Here is a 14,245-nt window from a genome sequence, read left to right as displayed (position 1 = left end):
ACATTTGGGACAGTCCATATTTGGTGATTATAAAGATATGTGACTATATAAAAAATTTCTTATATTAGTATATCATAATTCTGGCCAAAAATTAACATAATTTTAGCCAGAATTATACATAAAACTTTATTGTATCGTAATTCTGCCAATATTAATCGTAGAGAAATGTTCTTATCGACATTCAATTCGTCTTGATGAGACAGTTCTAATTATACATGTAGCTAAAACTTCTATGAAGCTGAACAGGGTTTTGGACTTTTAGTAATTTAATTATAATAAATTATTAAAAACTATCCAGAAATCCATCTGAAACTCCAAAGACTTTATATTATAGTTTTGGCCGGATGTAGAGATTAATTTTTATCATTTTTTAACTTAGTAATTTTGATTTAAAGACGTGGCCAAAAATCACGTGAAAAGGTTTTGGCTACAAGTATAGTTCTAATGGTATAAAATATATCGAAATCTAATCACTAGATTAATTTTCAAAATTAAAAAAATATTAATGGTTTTTGTGTAATAACTCTGCCAATATTGATCCTAGAAAGACGATATTACTACCATTCGATTCGTCTTGATGAGATGAATCTAATGGTATAAGATACATCGAAATCCAATCGCTAAATCAATTTCCAAAATTAAAAAATATTAAATGGTTTTTAAGTAGTAACTCCGTCAATATTAATCACAGAGATATGAGCTTACCATCATTCGATTCGTCTTGATGAGGCAATTCCAACGAGCTATTAATCATCTTTTTACAATCACTAAGTACCGAGAAATTTAGCAAAATGTTAAATGGCACAGTAAACATAAATCAAGAAATATAATAATGCCGATGCTTAACATTTTGTTGAATAACTTATTAGCTAGTAATCGTAAAAGGATAAAACTAGGGTTGATCACCCTATCTCAGTGGTTAGTCGCTGAGACCCTTATTAAGCCTGAGTATGGTGAGGTCGCAGGTTTAATTCTGCCGATCACGGAAATTAAAAATGAATTTTACTGCGGACGCTACAACCAATAGCGTGAAGGTACATCAGGAAATTTGCTTAGGCATAATTTAGTGTAATATTTCGAAGGTGGTGTAAAATTTCAAAATATTACACTAAAAACGTAATATTACAAAAGTTTACGCTCTTAAATTTGAATAATTATAGTAATTTAAGAATATCTTGCTATCTACTGATCCAATCAAGACGATCTATAGCTCATTGGAATCAGCTCATCAAGACGAATCGAATGGTAGTAAAATCGTATCTTTACGTTCAATAGATGATTTTCTATTAATTTAAAACTTTACTGCATACTATAGAGTGTTCTATCAACTGTAGAAATGCGATTTTACTACCATTCGATCCGTCTTAATGAGCTGATTCCAATGAGCTATAGATCGTCTTGATTGGATCAGTAGATAGCGAGATATTCTTAAATTACTATAATTATTCAAATTTAAGAGCGTAAACTTTTGTAATATTACGTTTTTAGTGTAATATTTCGAAATTTTACACCACCTTCGAAATATTACACTAAATTACGCCTAAACAAATTTCCTGATGTACAGGGATTAGCGTAGTTGGACTGCATCATGGTGAATTAGTGTGTACAGTTAGGCCGCACATTTCAACTAAAAGTCATGGTGTCCTTCTAACGTTCCCTATGAGGCCATTGGCATGTGCGCAGTCCTGTCCTGCGGTCACTACTATACCTTACTTCCTGTCCGGGTGGTCACTTTACGATACCACTTGGGATCAGTAATGGCTAGATGGTCGTCCTAGATGGTAAAGCTGAGGGTGCAATGTCTTAGTGGTAGTTTGACCTTCTGTTAGGTTTTCGACCAACCAAGGTGTTCGTGCACAGAACAGGTAGCATAGTTATGAGGTTCATTTTTCTACTCTTTGGGTCCTGGTTGGTGATCCCTGGTGGTTGATACCCATCATAAGGGGTGATCCTGGACAGATACCTGCTACTTCCTGTCCAAGTGGTCACTACAAAGTATACCACTTGGGGTAAACAACTATACTATCGGTGCTAGGTAATCGTGAGCTGTAGTGGCCTTTGAGTGAGACTTAATACCTAAATGGTGGTATGGAAGGGTACTAGATGGTTGATGTTACCTATCGAAAGTCCTCTATGAAAGTAGGTGCTCTCTAAAGGTCGTAAAATAAATTGAGTACCAGTATCATGCAATGGATTAAGGATGAGTAGGCGGCGTGTACCTAGCTTCAGATCAGCCTAAAATGGCCCGATGGGGGATGTCTTTTAAGTGGTGCTGTTACCTGAGAAATTAAGTACTCAGTATAATGGTTGCATATGGAGATGATAGGACACAGACCTGAGATTAGTCTCATAAGAGGCAATGGGTGGTCTGGCCGTAAACACTAGCAAAGTAAAAGGATAAAACTCATCATGTAATGGATTAAGGATGAGTAGGCGGCGTGTACCTAGCTTCAGATCAGCCTAAAAGTGCCCGATGGGGGATGTCTTCTAAGTGGTGCTGTTACCTGAGGAATTAAGTACTCGGTATAATGGTTGCCCATGAAGATGATAGGATACAGACCCGAGATTAGTCTCATAAGAGGCAATGGGTGGTCTGGCCGTAAACACTAGCAAAGTAAAAGAATAAAACTCTATCAGTGCTAGGTAATCGCGGGCTGTAGTGGCCTTTGAGTGAGACTTAGTACCTAAAATAGTGGTATGGAAGATTACTAGATGGTTGATGTTACCTATCGAAAGTCCTCCATGAAAGTAGGTGCTCTCTAAAGGTCGTTAAAATAAATTGAGTACCAGTATCATGCAATGGAATAAGGATGAGAAGGTGGCGTGTACCTAGCTTCAGATCAGCCTAAAATGGCCCGATAGGGGATGTCTTCTAAGTGGTACTGTTCCTGAGAAATTAAGTACTCGATATTATGGTTACCCATGAAGATGATAGGACACAGATCCGAGATTAGTCTCATAAGAGGCAATAAGTGGTCTGGCCGTAAACACTAGCAAAGTAAAAGGATAAAACTCCTAAAATGGTGATATGGAAGGGTACTAGATGGTTGATGCTACCTGTCAAAAGTCCTCCATGAAAGTAGGTGCTCTCTAAAGGTCGTAAAATAAATTGAGTACCAGTATCATGCAATGGGTTTGGTTTTAAGGACGAGTAGGTGGTGTATTCCTAGCTTCAGATCAGCCTTAAATGTGGCCCGATGGGGGATGTCTTCATAGTGGTGCTGTTACCTGAGAAATTAAGTACTCGGTATAATGGTTGCCCAGGAAGATGATAGGATACTAGTCCGATGATGCTTCATAAGAAGTAGAGGGTGACTTGGCCGTAAAACTCTAGCAAAGTAAAAGGATAAAACTGGGAAACTAACTTTCTTCCGTTCTGCTCACTTGACAATATTTACGAAAAAAATAAAATTTTTTTTTGGTTTTTTATTACTTTTTCTTTATGTTTTCTTTATTTTAAATAACTATAACGCTTTACAAGATGACTAAAGATAACAAAAAGAAAAACAACAAGTCTAACAATGATACTACTACTAAACGTCCTGCTTTTAGCTCTCCAACTGGCAACATTTTTGGTCAAGATTCCTCTTCATCTGGCCCTTTGAACACTCCACCTTCGACCACCTCAACTAATAAACGTACCAGAGTCAGTGCTGAAGACTCTGTCATAGATGTTGATAAACCTCTCACACCTCCTGGCCCTGTTGAGACAACTTCCACCAAGAAAACTTCTCAACCTGATACCTCCTCTCTTAACGCTTCTCAACACGCTTTTGCTGGTAATAATGATAAAGGCAAAAGTCCTGAAATTACTTCTGCAGTATCTTTCCCTGAACGTGCTGCCTTCTCTAACGCTTCCAAAGCTGCAGTACAATTCCAGCCCACTCTATACTATGCCTCAGCTGCTCCTAATGACGTTGAAGGCTTCTGGGATCACTTCGCTTCAAACCATGACACGTGCGATGTGGTTGATTGACAACTTTTCTTGTTCCCCTCTTATGGTAGTCATGCCACGTATAGTGGATCTAACGATCTTAAGAGGATCATCATACATTTCTGAAAAAAGGAAGATCTCGACAAAGCCACAGCTTCCTCTATGGATTCTTTGTTTGGCCTGCATTTCCATGCATATGACCCCAAGCTATTAAGGCTGATGAACATGCGCGTACCCCAGTGGTTACTGACATCCCACTCTTTATCATTAACGCACTTTTGTGTGGTACCTTCTCTCGTTATGGCAATATTATTCGTTGCCATACCCATTTATCTAAACTTTACTGTACAGCATATATTACCTTTGAATCTACTGGTGCATTACAGAACCTCGACTCTACCTGGAGTATCCTTTGTGGAGGACACTGCCTACGCATTTGCCCTGCTACTTTTTTACCTGATCAGCGTGCTGAAAGACGTGCTTATATCACTCTACTTGCCAGCCTTTCCTGTGGCACTATTGCGGTTGATCTTGCTGAAATTGCCGATGAAGTCTCCGCTAAATCAATTAATGTTCCATTCTCAATAAATTCCTATAATCCTAAACCTTACGCCTATTGCCACTTTGCTTCTGAAACTGCCATAGAAAATGCTAAGTCCATTTTATGTGCCCTCAAGAAAGTAGGCCTAACCTGGCATTCTCCAAATGAAGTCATTTCCCTCTGTCATTGATGTGGTTGTCTTAATTATAACCCTGATCAATGTGGTTCTTCATCTCGCCCAACTGCCTGCTCACCCATGGCAATCTAACGATAAATTGCGTGCATTATACAATAAACACTTACCTCTTTTACATCCAGCTAAGCATCATAATCGTTTTGCTTGACCTGATTATAATAATGATAGACAATCGTGTGGTAATGCATTGCGCCATCGTTCTAGTTCATGACTTAAGAATAGACAACAATCTCATTCCCGCTCTCAACATCATCTGTGAAATTGTGACAACCTTAATAATAATAATCAACATTGTCATATTCCAGATGATAATGAACTCAATCACTATGTCGATGGTATGGATGTTACGTATTCTACTCTCCCACTGTGCTTACCGATTGGAAATCTATCGGCGCTACTCTTGAAAAAGTAGTTGAAGAATTAGCTCTTCTCACCACCCAATTTTCTACCATGAATAGCCGTCTTTCCAAATTGGAATCTGCTATGGCTGCTCGTGCTTCTGTCTCAGACCCTTTGTTAACAAACCGCCTTCCTATATCCCTTCCTTCATGCAAGGATGGGATGATACAGTTATCCCTAACAACAACATCCTTGTCGATATTAATGCTCCCCTTTGCAATTGACAAGTGGATTCACCCCAATCCCTCCATTCCGCCTTCCAATGTTGCTCCTTCTTCCCCAATTGACATGGAACAACAACTCTCCTCTCTCTCCGATACTGTTGCCTCTTTGGCTGAATCAATTAATAAAGGAATCGAACAAAATAACCTCATCTTAGCTCGCCAAAATGGCCAAGCTAATCATTAATCTTTCCTTTCCTTTTTCCTTTTTCATCGTTATTTTACCAGTATGCAACAATAATGGATAACAATAAACATAATTTTTCCCCTCACCCTTTCCTTTTATTAATTTTGGTCAACTTAATGTCAATGGTTTAGTTTCCCCTGTGCGTCAACAACATTTATTAAATTTTTTTCTTCATTCTTCCTTTGGTGTCTTATCTTTAAATGATACCTGTCTTACTTTTCTAATGCTAAATTTATTTTTACTAAAGAACATTTTCAATTTAATTTCCGGTCCTATTGGACCTGTTCTTCTTCTTTTCGCCCTCATGATGGAGTTGGTATTTTACTCCGTAATCCTCTACATAAACATGTTCAGACGATTGATTCTTGGAATGGTCATCTTTTAAAATTAGATCTTTTTTTTCATCAAACGAAAATTTCAATTATTTCCCTATATTACCCCATTTCTGGTTCTATTCACCAATCTGTTTGCAATGATCTTATTGCCAAACTTCTTTCTTGGCTTGATTACGCCCGTTCTAATAATTATCATGTGATTATTCTCAGCGATTTTAATATTACCCATTCTTCTTATTCACATAATCACTTTAAGCTTCTCTGTTTACTCTCCTCTAGATTTTTTACAGATCATCAGGCCCATTCTTCTTCAACATCTGCCCTGATCCCATGTTTCATCATGCTAATGGTTTTTCCAGATTGGATTATATTTGGTCTTCACCTGGATTTCCTGCCTCTGGTCTTTTTTCACAAGTGATTACTTGTCCTCATCTTCTTGACCATCCTTTTACTGATCATTATGCTTTGGTTACGGTTTTTAATTTTAGCTCCTGTATGGCTATTTTAGCCAAATCCCACCTCAAACAGAAAAAAAAATTGCATACTATTTTTGCTTATTCCTACACTTCAGATGAACAATGGAAAAAATTTACTGCACAAGTGGATGATACTCTTGGAGTTTATTTGGACAAACAATACAATTCCCATGTTGATTTCTCCTCCCTTTCTTTAGATTGCATATGACATACCTTGAAAGCTGCCATTTTCAGTACTGCAGTTGATACCTTACCATTTTACAAGGTTTCCAATACTCACCACCATTCATATTCTTCAGATTTATCTAAGCTTATCGCTATTAACAAGTTTTTGGATCATTTCTTATACCACCTTACTACTCGTCATTCTAATTGGCCTAAAGATGTTAGCCGTAATTGATTGGCCGATGCCGTAATATTACAGCATACAGCATTACAGCACTTTTCGTAATACTGTAATTAGGCCGTAATGCTGTAATTGGGTCGTAATGCTGTAATTAGGTCGCAATGCTATAATTAGGCTGTAATGTCGTAATTTTTAATGGCATAAAAATTTAAAATAAAAGTAATGAATTATAAAAGTAAATTACAATAGTTTATATGTCGTGTAATTTTAATTTTTAGGGGGTACATAAGACGCGTCGCATTTTTTTTTGTATTTTGTATACGCGTTCATGTAAAGAAAAAAATTATATAATGAACTAAAATCCCTAGGAGTGGGTGGTCGGGGTAGAAGGTGGGAAATATTAAGTTTTTTTCAAAAAATTTATATTAAATTAGCATAATATCTTTAATAATTAGATAATTTTATGCATAATTTACATATAAACTTTTTTACAAAAAAAAAAAATTATTATTATTATTATTTTTGATATTATTTACCCCTTAAAATTGAAATTACACGGTCACATATTTCCTAAAATCCGAAATCCGAAATCCGAAATATAATTCCGGCCGAAATTAACGTAATTTCACTTAAACATGTAATTTCAGCCGAAAATCATAATTCAGCCAAAACGGGAATGCAGATCTTTCCTTTTTTGGCGATAGCCGTTCCACAAAAATTGATTTTAGTGGAAACGACACTGGAATTTTGTGTAACAACACTTTCCTTTTTAGGATATTTGTTAATTTCTGCTAAAATTAAGTGCATAATTCTGGCCGAAATTACATACGTAATTTCGGAATTACGGCATTACGGATTAGTTACGGCATTAAGACCTAATTACAGTATTTCGACCTAATTATGGCATTACAACCTAATTACAGCATTACAACTTTTGCTTTTTAATGTAGATAGGTTGCAACCTATTACATACGACACTGTGTCTTAATATTACAGTTACGGCTAACATCTTTAAATCGGCCTACCCAAATTTCACAAATGATGGCCATATTACCTTCTTATCTTGCGAATCTCGCATCCTTAATTTTTGATTGTTCAGTTCCAGTCTATATTCTACGATACCTTTATCTGAATTTAAATCCTTTTTACATTCATAAAAGAATTTAGTCTCTGCTTTCCTGAGTACCAAATTCGCACAATACCTTACAAACTCTGTGGAATTATAGATGCTGTCGGAATTATTTTTACGGTTACGGTATGTGCCGTAATGCCGTAATTAAATGCCGTAAATCGTAAACACCATGATGCCGTAATGCCGTAATTGAATTTAACGCTGTAATGTCGTAAATATATATGCCGTAAATGAATAAGACTAAACTTAATTTCAGCCAAGTTCGTAATGCTGGGTCAATTTTTTTCGCGTTTCATCACGTGACGTTACACAGATTTCCAAAAAGGAAATTATGTCCCTCAATAAAATTGAATAATTGGTTGCACAAGGTTACATGAGTTTCCAAAAAAAGGAAACATTCCTGTCGATCGTTTAGCATTTGTAAAAGTCACGTGATAATGATTAATTACGGCGCCACATTACAGTTACGGCATTATTTACGACATATGTCGTAATGCCGAAATGTCGTAATTAGGGAATTCCGACAGCACCTATATGTGGAATATTATACAGCATTACGTGACAAACATTTTTCGAACTCTCTTGAAACTTTTATTGATTCAGTATTGTCAGTTGAAAACTGGTCAATTGTCCTTGACCATGTCTTAGTTGTTCTTGGATATCAAACAAGCTGCTGTTGCTCATTTTCAATCTGTTGTCTCGCTTCCATTGGTCCATTATTCCTCTATTGCTTCATTCCCTCCACGATGGCAAAAAGCTTACACTCCTTTTTCTAGAGTGATACGAATAGTAGTAGAGTATGGTGGAGGTATTGAGTAGAGTATAACGTGGATGTGGCATTATACTCAAGTGATAAATAAACACCTCGGTCCAAGCTCAGCCCAGCGGTTTGGCCGGGTGTCTATTCATCACTTGAATATGGTTCACACCCTTTATGTTACACACCGCTAAACATCACAATACTCTACTCAACACACCGGCCCTACTCTACTACTTTTCGTCTTACCTCTTTTTCTAATGTATCTGCCTCACTATTCAACCCGATCCTGGTTCCTATTACTCTTCAAGAATGGTCTGATGTTATTTCTTCTATGCTAAATAACAAAGCTTCCGGTCCTTCAAAAATATCCTACGAAATGTTAAAACATTTATCCGGTAAAGCTTTGGATTTTTCTCTTTTACTTGCCAATACTTGTCTTCTTCGTGGTGATATCCCTGCTGACTGACGTGAAGTTGTGGTCTATCCTATTCCCAAACCTCATGATTTCGATGCCCAACTCAAGAATACACGACCTATCACTCTTTTGGAAACTGTTTGAAAATGTATGGTTAAAGTCATCACTAATCGTTTTTCTAATATCCTTGCTGATAATCATGTTCTTTAAAAAGGTAACTTTGCTGGTTTGCCTGGTGGCTTCACTGATGTCTCTATCAAAATGCTTGATGTGATTATTCATCAATACAAACATGATTCCACTGATGATCAGGAACTCTGGATCGTTTCTCAAGATATTTCTAAAGCTTTTGATTCTATGGATTTAAACATGCTTAAATTCGCTTTAGTTAGACTTCATTTACCTGCACTTTTAGTGCAATTCATTCTGAATCTTTTTACTAAGTGGAATAATAAGATCCTTACTTGTCATGGTGATACTGCTTCTTATCGAGTACGTGTGGGTATTGATTAAGGAGAAATCATTTCCCCCCTACTTTGGATTATTTATTTGGATCCTCTACTTACGGTTTTGAATAGCGAAGCACGCGATCCTTTTGTTTTGAAATCCTCAGCTCTATTAGACTATTCTCCACTTGAATTTGAACAACATTCTTTGCCGATTTCCCATTTAACCTTTATGGATGACTCTATACTTGTTGCTTCTTCAAAGTCTGGAATTGAAGACTGTCTTTCAATTACTGCCGAATTTTATACTTTAAATAATGTTCAAGCTAATTTGGCAAAATATGTCCTTCTTTCTTTTTTTCAACCTTTTTCTTTGATTACCTTTAATCTTTTACCTTCTCCTTTGCCCTGCTCCAATGTATTTCTCTCTCTCCTCTTTGGCTCTTGTGCTTCTTTTTTGCTTTTTAGGCGTTTAGTTTTCTTTGTCCACCTCCCCAATTTGTACTTAAACAAGCAACGTCATGGTTAAAGATATGGCTGCTTTTCTTGGTCCAAAGAAATTACTTGTACAACATGTAGCCTATCTCTATAATGCTGACCTTCTCCCAAGATTGGAATTCCGTCTACAAACTACTCTCTTTTCAGAAAGTACTATTCAATTGATAGTTAACCTGATGTTTTCTGTCCTCAGACGAAAAGCTGGTCTTGCTGCTACTATGGTGCGGCGCACCTATACTCATCAATTAGTCCGAAATTCAAATTATAATAAAGTCACGTGAAATTCACGTGAAATGGTTTTTATTAGTCGTTAAGCAATCAGTTTTTAATTTCGCGGCGTAAAACATAAACTAATCAAATTTAATTTGGTTTAATTCTTCTATAACTTCGTCCGGAATTCTTCTATGAGATCTATATTTTTTAACTGCATATTCAGCTAATTTTCCACCAATTCCTTTTTGATATAAACTCATATAACGCCAAGCTTTTCTTGCAAATCTTCTAATTGTAATTAATGAAACTGATTCAAGACTTTGGGGTACAATTTGTTTTAATCCTACCCATGAATAATTACAGTTTTCTCTTGCATGCCTCTTTGCAGCCCCCCAATAACGCTCAATAAAGTTAAGTTCACAATGAAATTTTGGGTAAAAAATACATTTGTGACCTGCCTTTTCAATTATTTCAGCAATTGCACCCTTTTGAGCAAGAAAATCTGGTTCTAAGGACATTACTCGGCGCGCACAACAATTAATTCGATTTTCATCATCATTTTTTTCTTTGCATTCTTTGCATTCCAACATCAATCCACCATTAGGCCATTTTTTTCGTTCTTGTAATATTTGTCTCAGTCCCTTAGGCTGACCTCGAAGCTTTTCATTTGGATGGTCATCAGAAAATACCATTGATTGCAACTGGTTATCAGGACCCCAGTAAGTATCACGCATTTTTGGTTGCAAACCACCAGGTTTTAAGTTCATTTTTTTTGCCACTAATGCATCTTTTGCAAATATTGCATGATTTGAACTGTTATCAAATGCAAAAATGCCGATACAATTTGGATAAAGAACTTCAAATATAGGAATTGCTTTAATCTTTATCTGTTCAATGACATTTTCTGCCGTCCAATAACCTTCACGATCTTTACCTGGCTCTAAATATTCACGAGCTTCTACTGGAACATTAGGGTATTGTTCAATATTTTCTGGTTTCAATTTCAAACGTCCATCAACTTCTGTTAAAAACTCGCTAATCATAATTGATTTACCATTACCTTTTTTCCGTAAAGGCAATTCACCATTTTTGGCCCATACACCACGTAATCCATCATTAGAATAAAAAATACATTCATCATGCGTTACCAAAATGTGCTCTTTTTCACCTTCTGCTAAATCAGGTAAGATCCGATCCATATTTTCACCTTCATAACGTGACATAAGCCTCTCATATTCAAAAATTTGTTTTAAAAAATCATTTCTATATTGAACCACATCCGCACGTTCATGTCCATCATAAAATATACCTTGCTTTTGTCTTTGCTTTGTATATCCAAGAATATGAAGCCAGCGGACTGCAGTTGAAATATTTATAGTTTTTTTCTTATTAATTTCCAACTTAGCTAATAGATTGTGTTCTATAAACTCTTTGAATTTTATAGGCATGACTTTGTAATTTTGATCTCGAATCCAAGCATGACATTCTTCAGCAACATCTTCATCATCAATTAATCGAATGGTTTTTTGATGCTTTCCTTGATATGATATAGGAAGTGCATTATGAAGAAGCCAATAATTAGCCCAATTTCGTATTTGACGAGCTTTCCAAACTCCACCATCAACAAAAACCATACGTGCAACATTTAAACTTGCTTCCATTTTCCCACCACCATTTTCATCTGATAGTTTCAAATACTCAAATATTGCTCGTTTCTTATTGTATTCATTAACCTTCATTTTATTGTGCCTGACTTCCTAATTCTTCTTTCAAAGCCTTCATTCTTGCATCAATATTAGTCACTTTACATATGTTTTCTTCCTCTGATCCACTTTGTTCACTTTCATTTTCAATATTATGATCGGTATTAGATTGAGCTTTATATACGGGAAAAAAACTTGTGATCTTTGAGGTGCCAAATGCCGCTTTGGTAAATGAGCCACTTGGTCCCCACTTATCATAATATGTTGATTTTGGTGTCTTACATGCACTATATGGACCTCGTTTCTTTTTTTCAAATTCGTTATTTACATCCCACTCTAAAAACACAATAAATAAATAAAAAATTATTCTGAAATAATTGCTTTTATTTCTTACCTAACTCAATCATCATCAATTTTGATTGAGTATTTTTTTCCTTTTCTAAATCAAACTCATCCTCCCATCCACTGTCATCATCATCTCCCCATTCCTCTGCAGAAAATTCTAACTCAAGAGCGACGTCATCGGTCCCTTCTCTAATATTCAATTCATATTGTGTTGGATGGTTGTTATTGCTCCTTTTTTTGTTCCAAACCTACCATCTGATGTCCGAAACTGTTGCTTGTAAAGTTTTTGTCGTTTCTTGACGGGCGGCATTTTTAATTTAATGATAACAACGCGTGGGAAAATGAAGATTCTCAATATCTTCGTTACTGCGATTCATTATTTATACATGAAGATCAAAATTACATCATAAATCCATGTGAAATTTATCATTTCAGTTTTTCCGAATTTTTGATATTTACTAATAAAGACATATGATTTTACGCATTTTAAAACTTTAATAGTCCACCAAAAAATCATGTAATCTCAAATTAAAACCGATAGATTGAAAGAGAATAACCTAATCTATCATTCTATCGGTGTTAATTTTATAAATTACACAAAATGTAGAACTAGATAGATTTGGCAGTTACACGAAATTTTTGATGAGTATAGATGCGCCGCACCATACTCCTTTAACTTTGCTTTTCTTAAAACTTCCTTTCTCAATTCAGCATGCCTTTTATTAGTTCCTCTCCTCTCATATTGCATCTTGGCAAAAAATATTTACGCACCCTGATTTTCAAGATTTTGCCAAATATGCTATCTCCTATCTTCAAGGCTATTTGGGCGCTGAAAGTTGCCCGACTACTATCAACCTGGAACTATGGTCACAAGTCATTTCTCTTCAGACTTATATCTTGTTTAATTCGATTTTATTCTCTTCACGAATCAATATCATGTGGTCTCTCACTTTTCGACCTCCGAGGCGTGATTTACAATCTGCTTTACCATTGCGAACTATTTTACCATTGTCCATTTTTCAGAAAAGTTGGATTTTTGTCCTTGCTTAACTAGCTTCACCTTGTGAACGTTACCTTATGAATTGGTCTGATCTTAGATACCTTGGTATTGCTGGACAAAAAGAACGAATCCCTATTTGATTTTATTATATTAAAAATAATTTTCTTTCTTCTTCTTTTTCTTCTTTATTTTTATCTTTATATTTTATTAATTCTTATTATACTTTAGCTTCACCTTATCTATTAGATGAATCTACTAAAGATTATAGTTTCTACCCTCAATGGGCTATTAATTTTAATTCTGCTACCCATATTTTATCTGTTGGTCGTGTGTGCATCACTTACAGGAAAAAAGACTCTGCTATAATGTCTCATTGGCTCCTTGTATCCACCTCTGCCGATGAACAATCCTATAATCCTTGTTCTGGTTGCTCCTACAACATTCCTGCCTTATCCAAGAAATCTGCGATTAAATAACGTTGTAATAGCAAGAAATGTTTTTTCTATGTCTCCCTTTCTGCAACAACTAGATATCCTACTAAGAATGCCAAAGTATTTGCGGCCTATCTTCCCATAACTCTGTCTACTTCTTGGAATTATGCTACTTCTTTGGCTCTTACCCAATTGAATAATCCACCCTCTATGTTTTACACTAGCCCTGTAGTAACGAATGATGATGTTCTTATTTTGTCTTTGCCTTCTTCTACGCAGACTCTGTATATGGATGGCTCATTTCTTCAAGCACAAGATTCTTCTCCCCTTCTATGGCCTCAGCTTGGTTAGCCTTAGACGATGATGGATTTATTTTGGACTTGTCATCTTTGAGCATTCCCTCTCAGCTCTATGATTGGAAATTTATGCCATTTTCTTCGGATTATTAGTTCTTTCTCCTGGTTCTTCAGTTACGATTAATACAAATTGTGCTGAATTGATCATACTTTGGAGGTGTTTTGTTGACGCTCTTTTTTCTCCAAAATTACTTCGACAGCCTAATTATCTTCTTTGGCTTTCTATTAGGCGTCTTCTTCTGGACTTCAATTTGAAAATTGTATTAATCAAAATCCCTGCTCATAGTGATAATGCGCTAAATGTACAAGTG

At 35.9% G+C, this 14,245-nt stretch overlaps 1 protein-coding gene across 1 annotated transcript; it reads right to left on the bottom strand.

Annotated features, from left to right (window-relative positions):
* Positions 1-10,236: 10,236 nt before the first annotated feature.
* On the bottom strand, positions 10,237-12,457 carry OCT59_005244 (uncharacterized protein; the record flags this gene model as incomplete). Its single annotated transcript, XM_066138242.1, has 4 exons — positions 10,237-11,780; positions 11,854-12,138; positions 12,197-12,336; positions 12,396-12,457. The coding sequence occupies 4 exons, from the start codon at positions 12,455-12,457 to the stop codon at positions 10,237-10,239; spliced, it is 2,031 nt and encodes a 676-aa protein (XP_065997403.1).
* Between the last annotated feature and the right edge of the window lie 1,788 nt (positions 12,458-14,245).

The sequence above is a fragment of the Rhizophagus irregularis genome, chromosome 13, assembly GCF_026210795.1.
Source record: "Rhizophagus irregularis chromosome 13, complete sequence".
In the NCBI taxonomy this organism is placed as follows: Eukaryota; Fungi; Glomeromycota; class Glomeromycetes; order Glomerales; family Glomeraceae; genus Rhizophagus; species Rhizophagus irregularis.
This window is presented reverse-complemented; position numbering and strand designations above follow the sequence as displayed.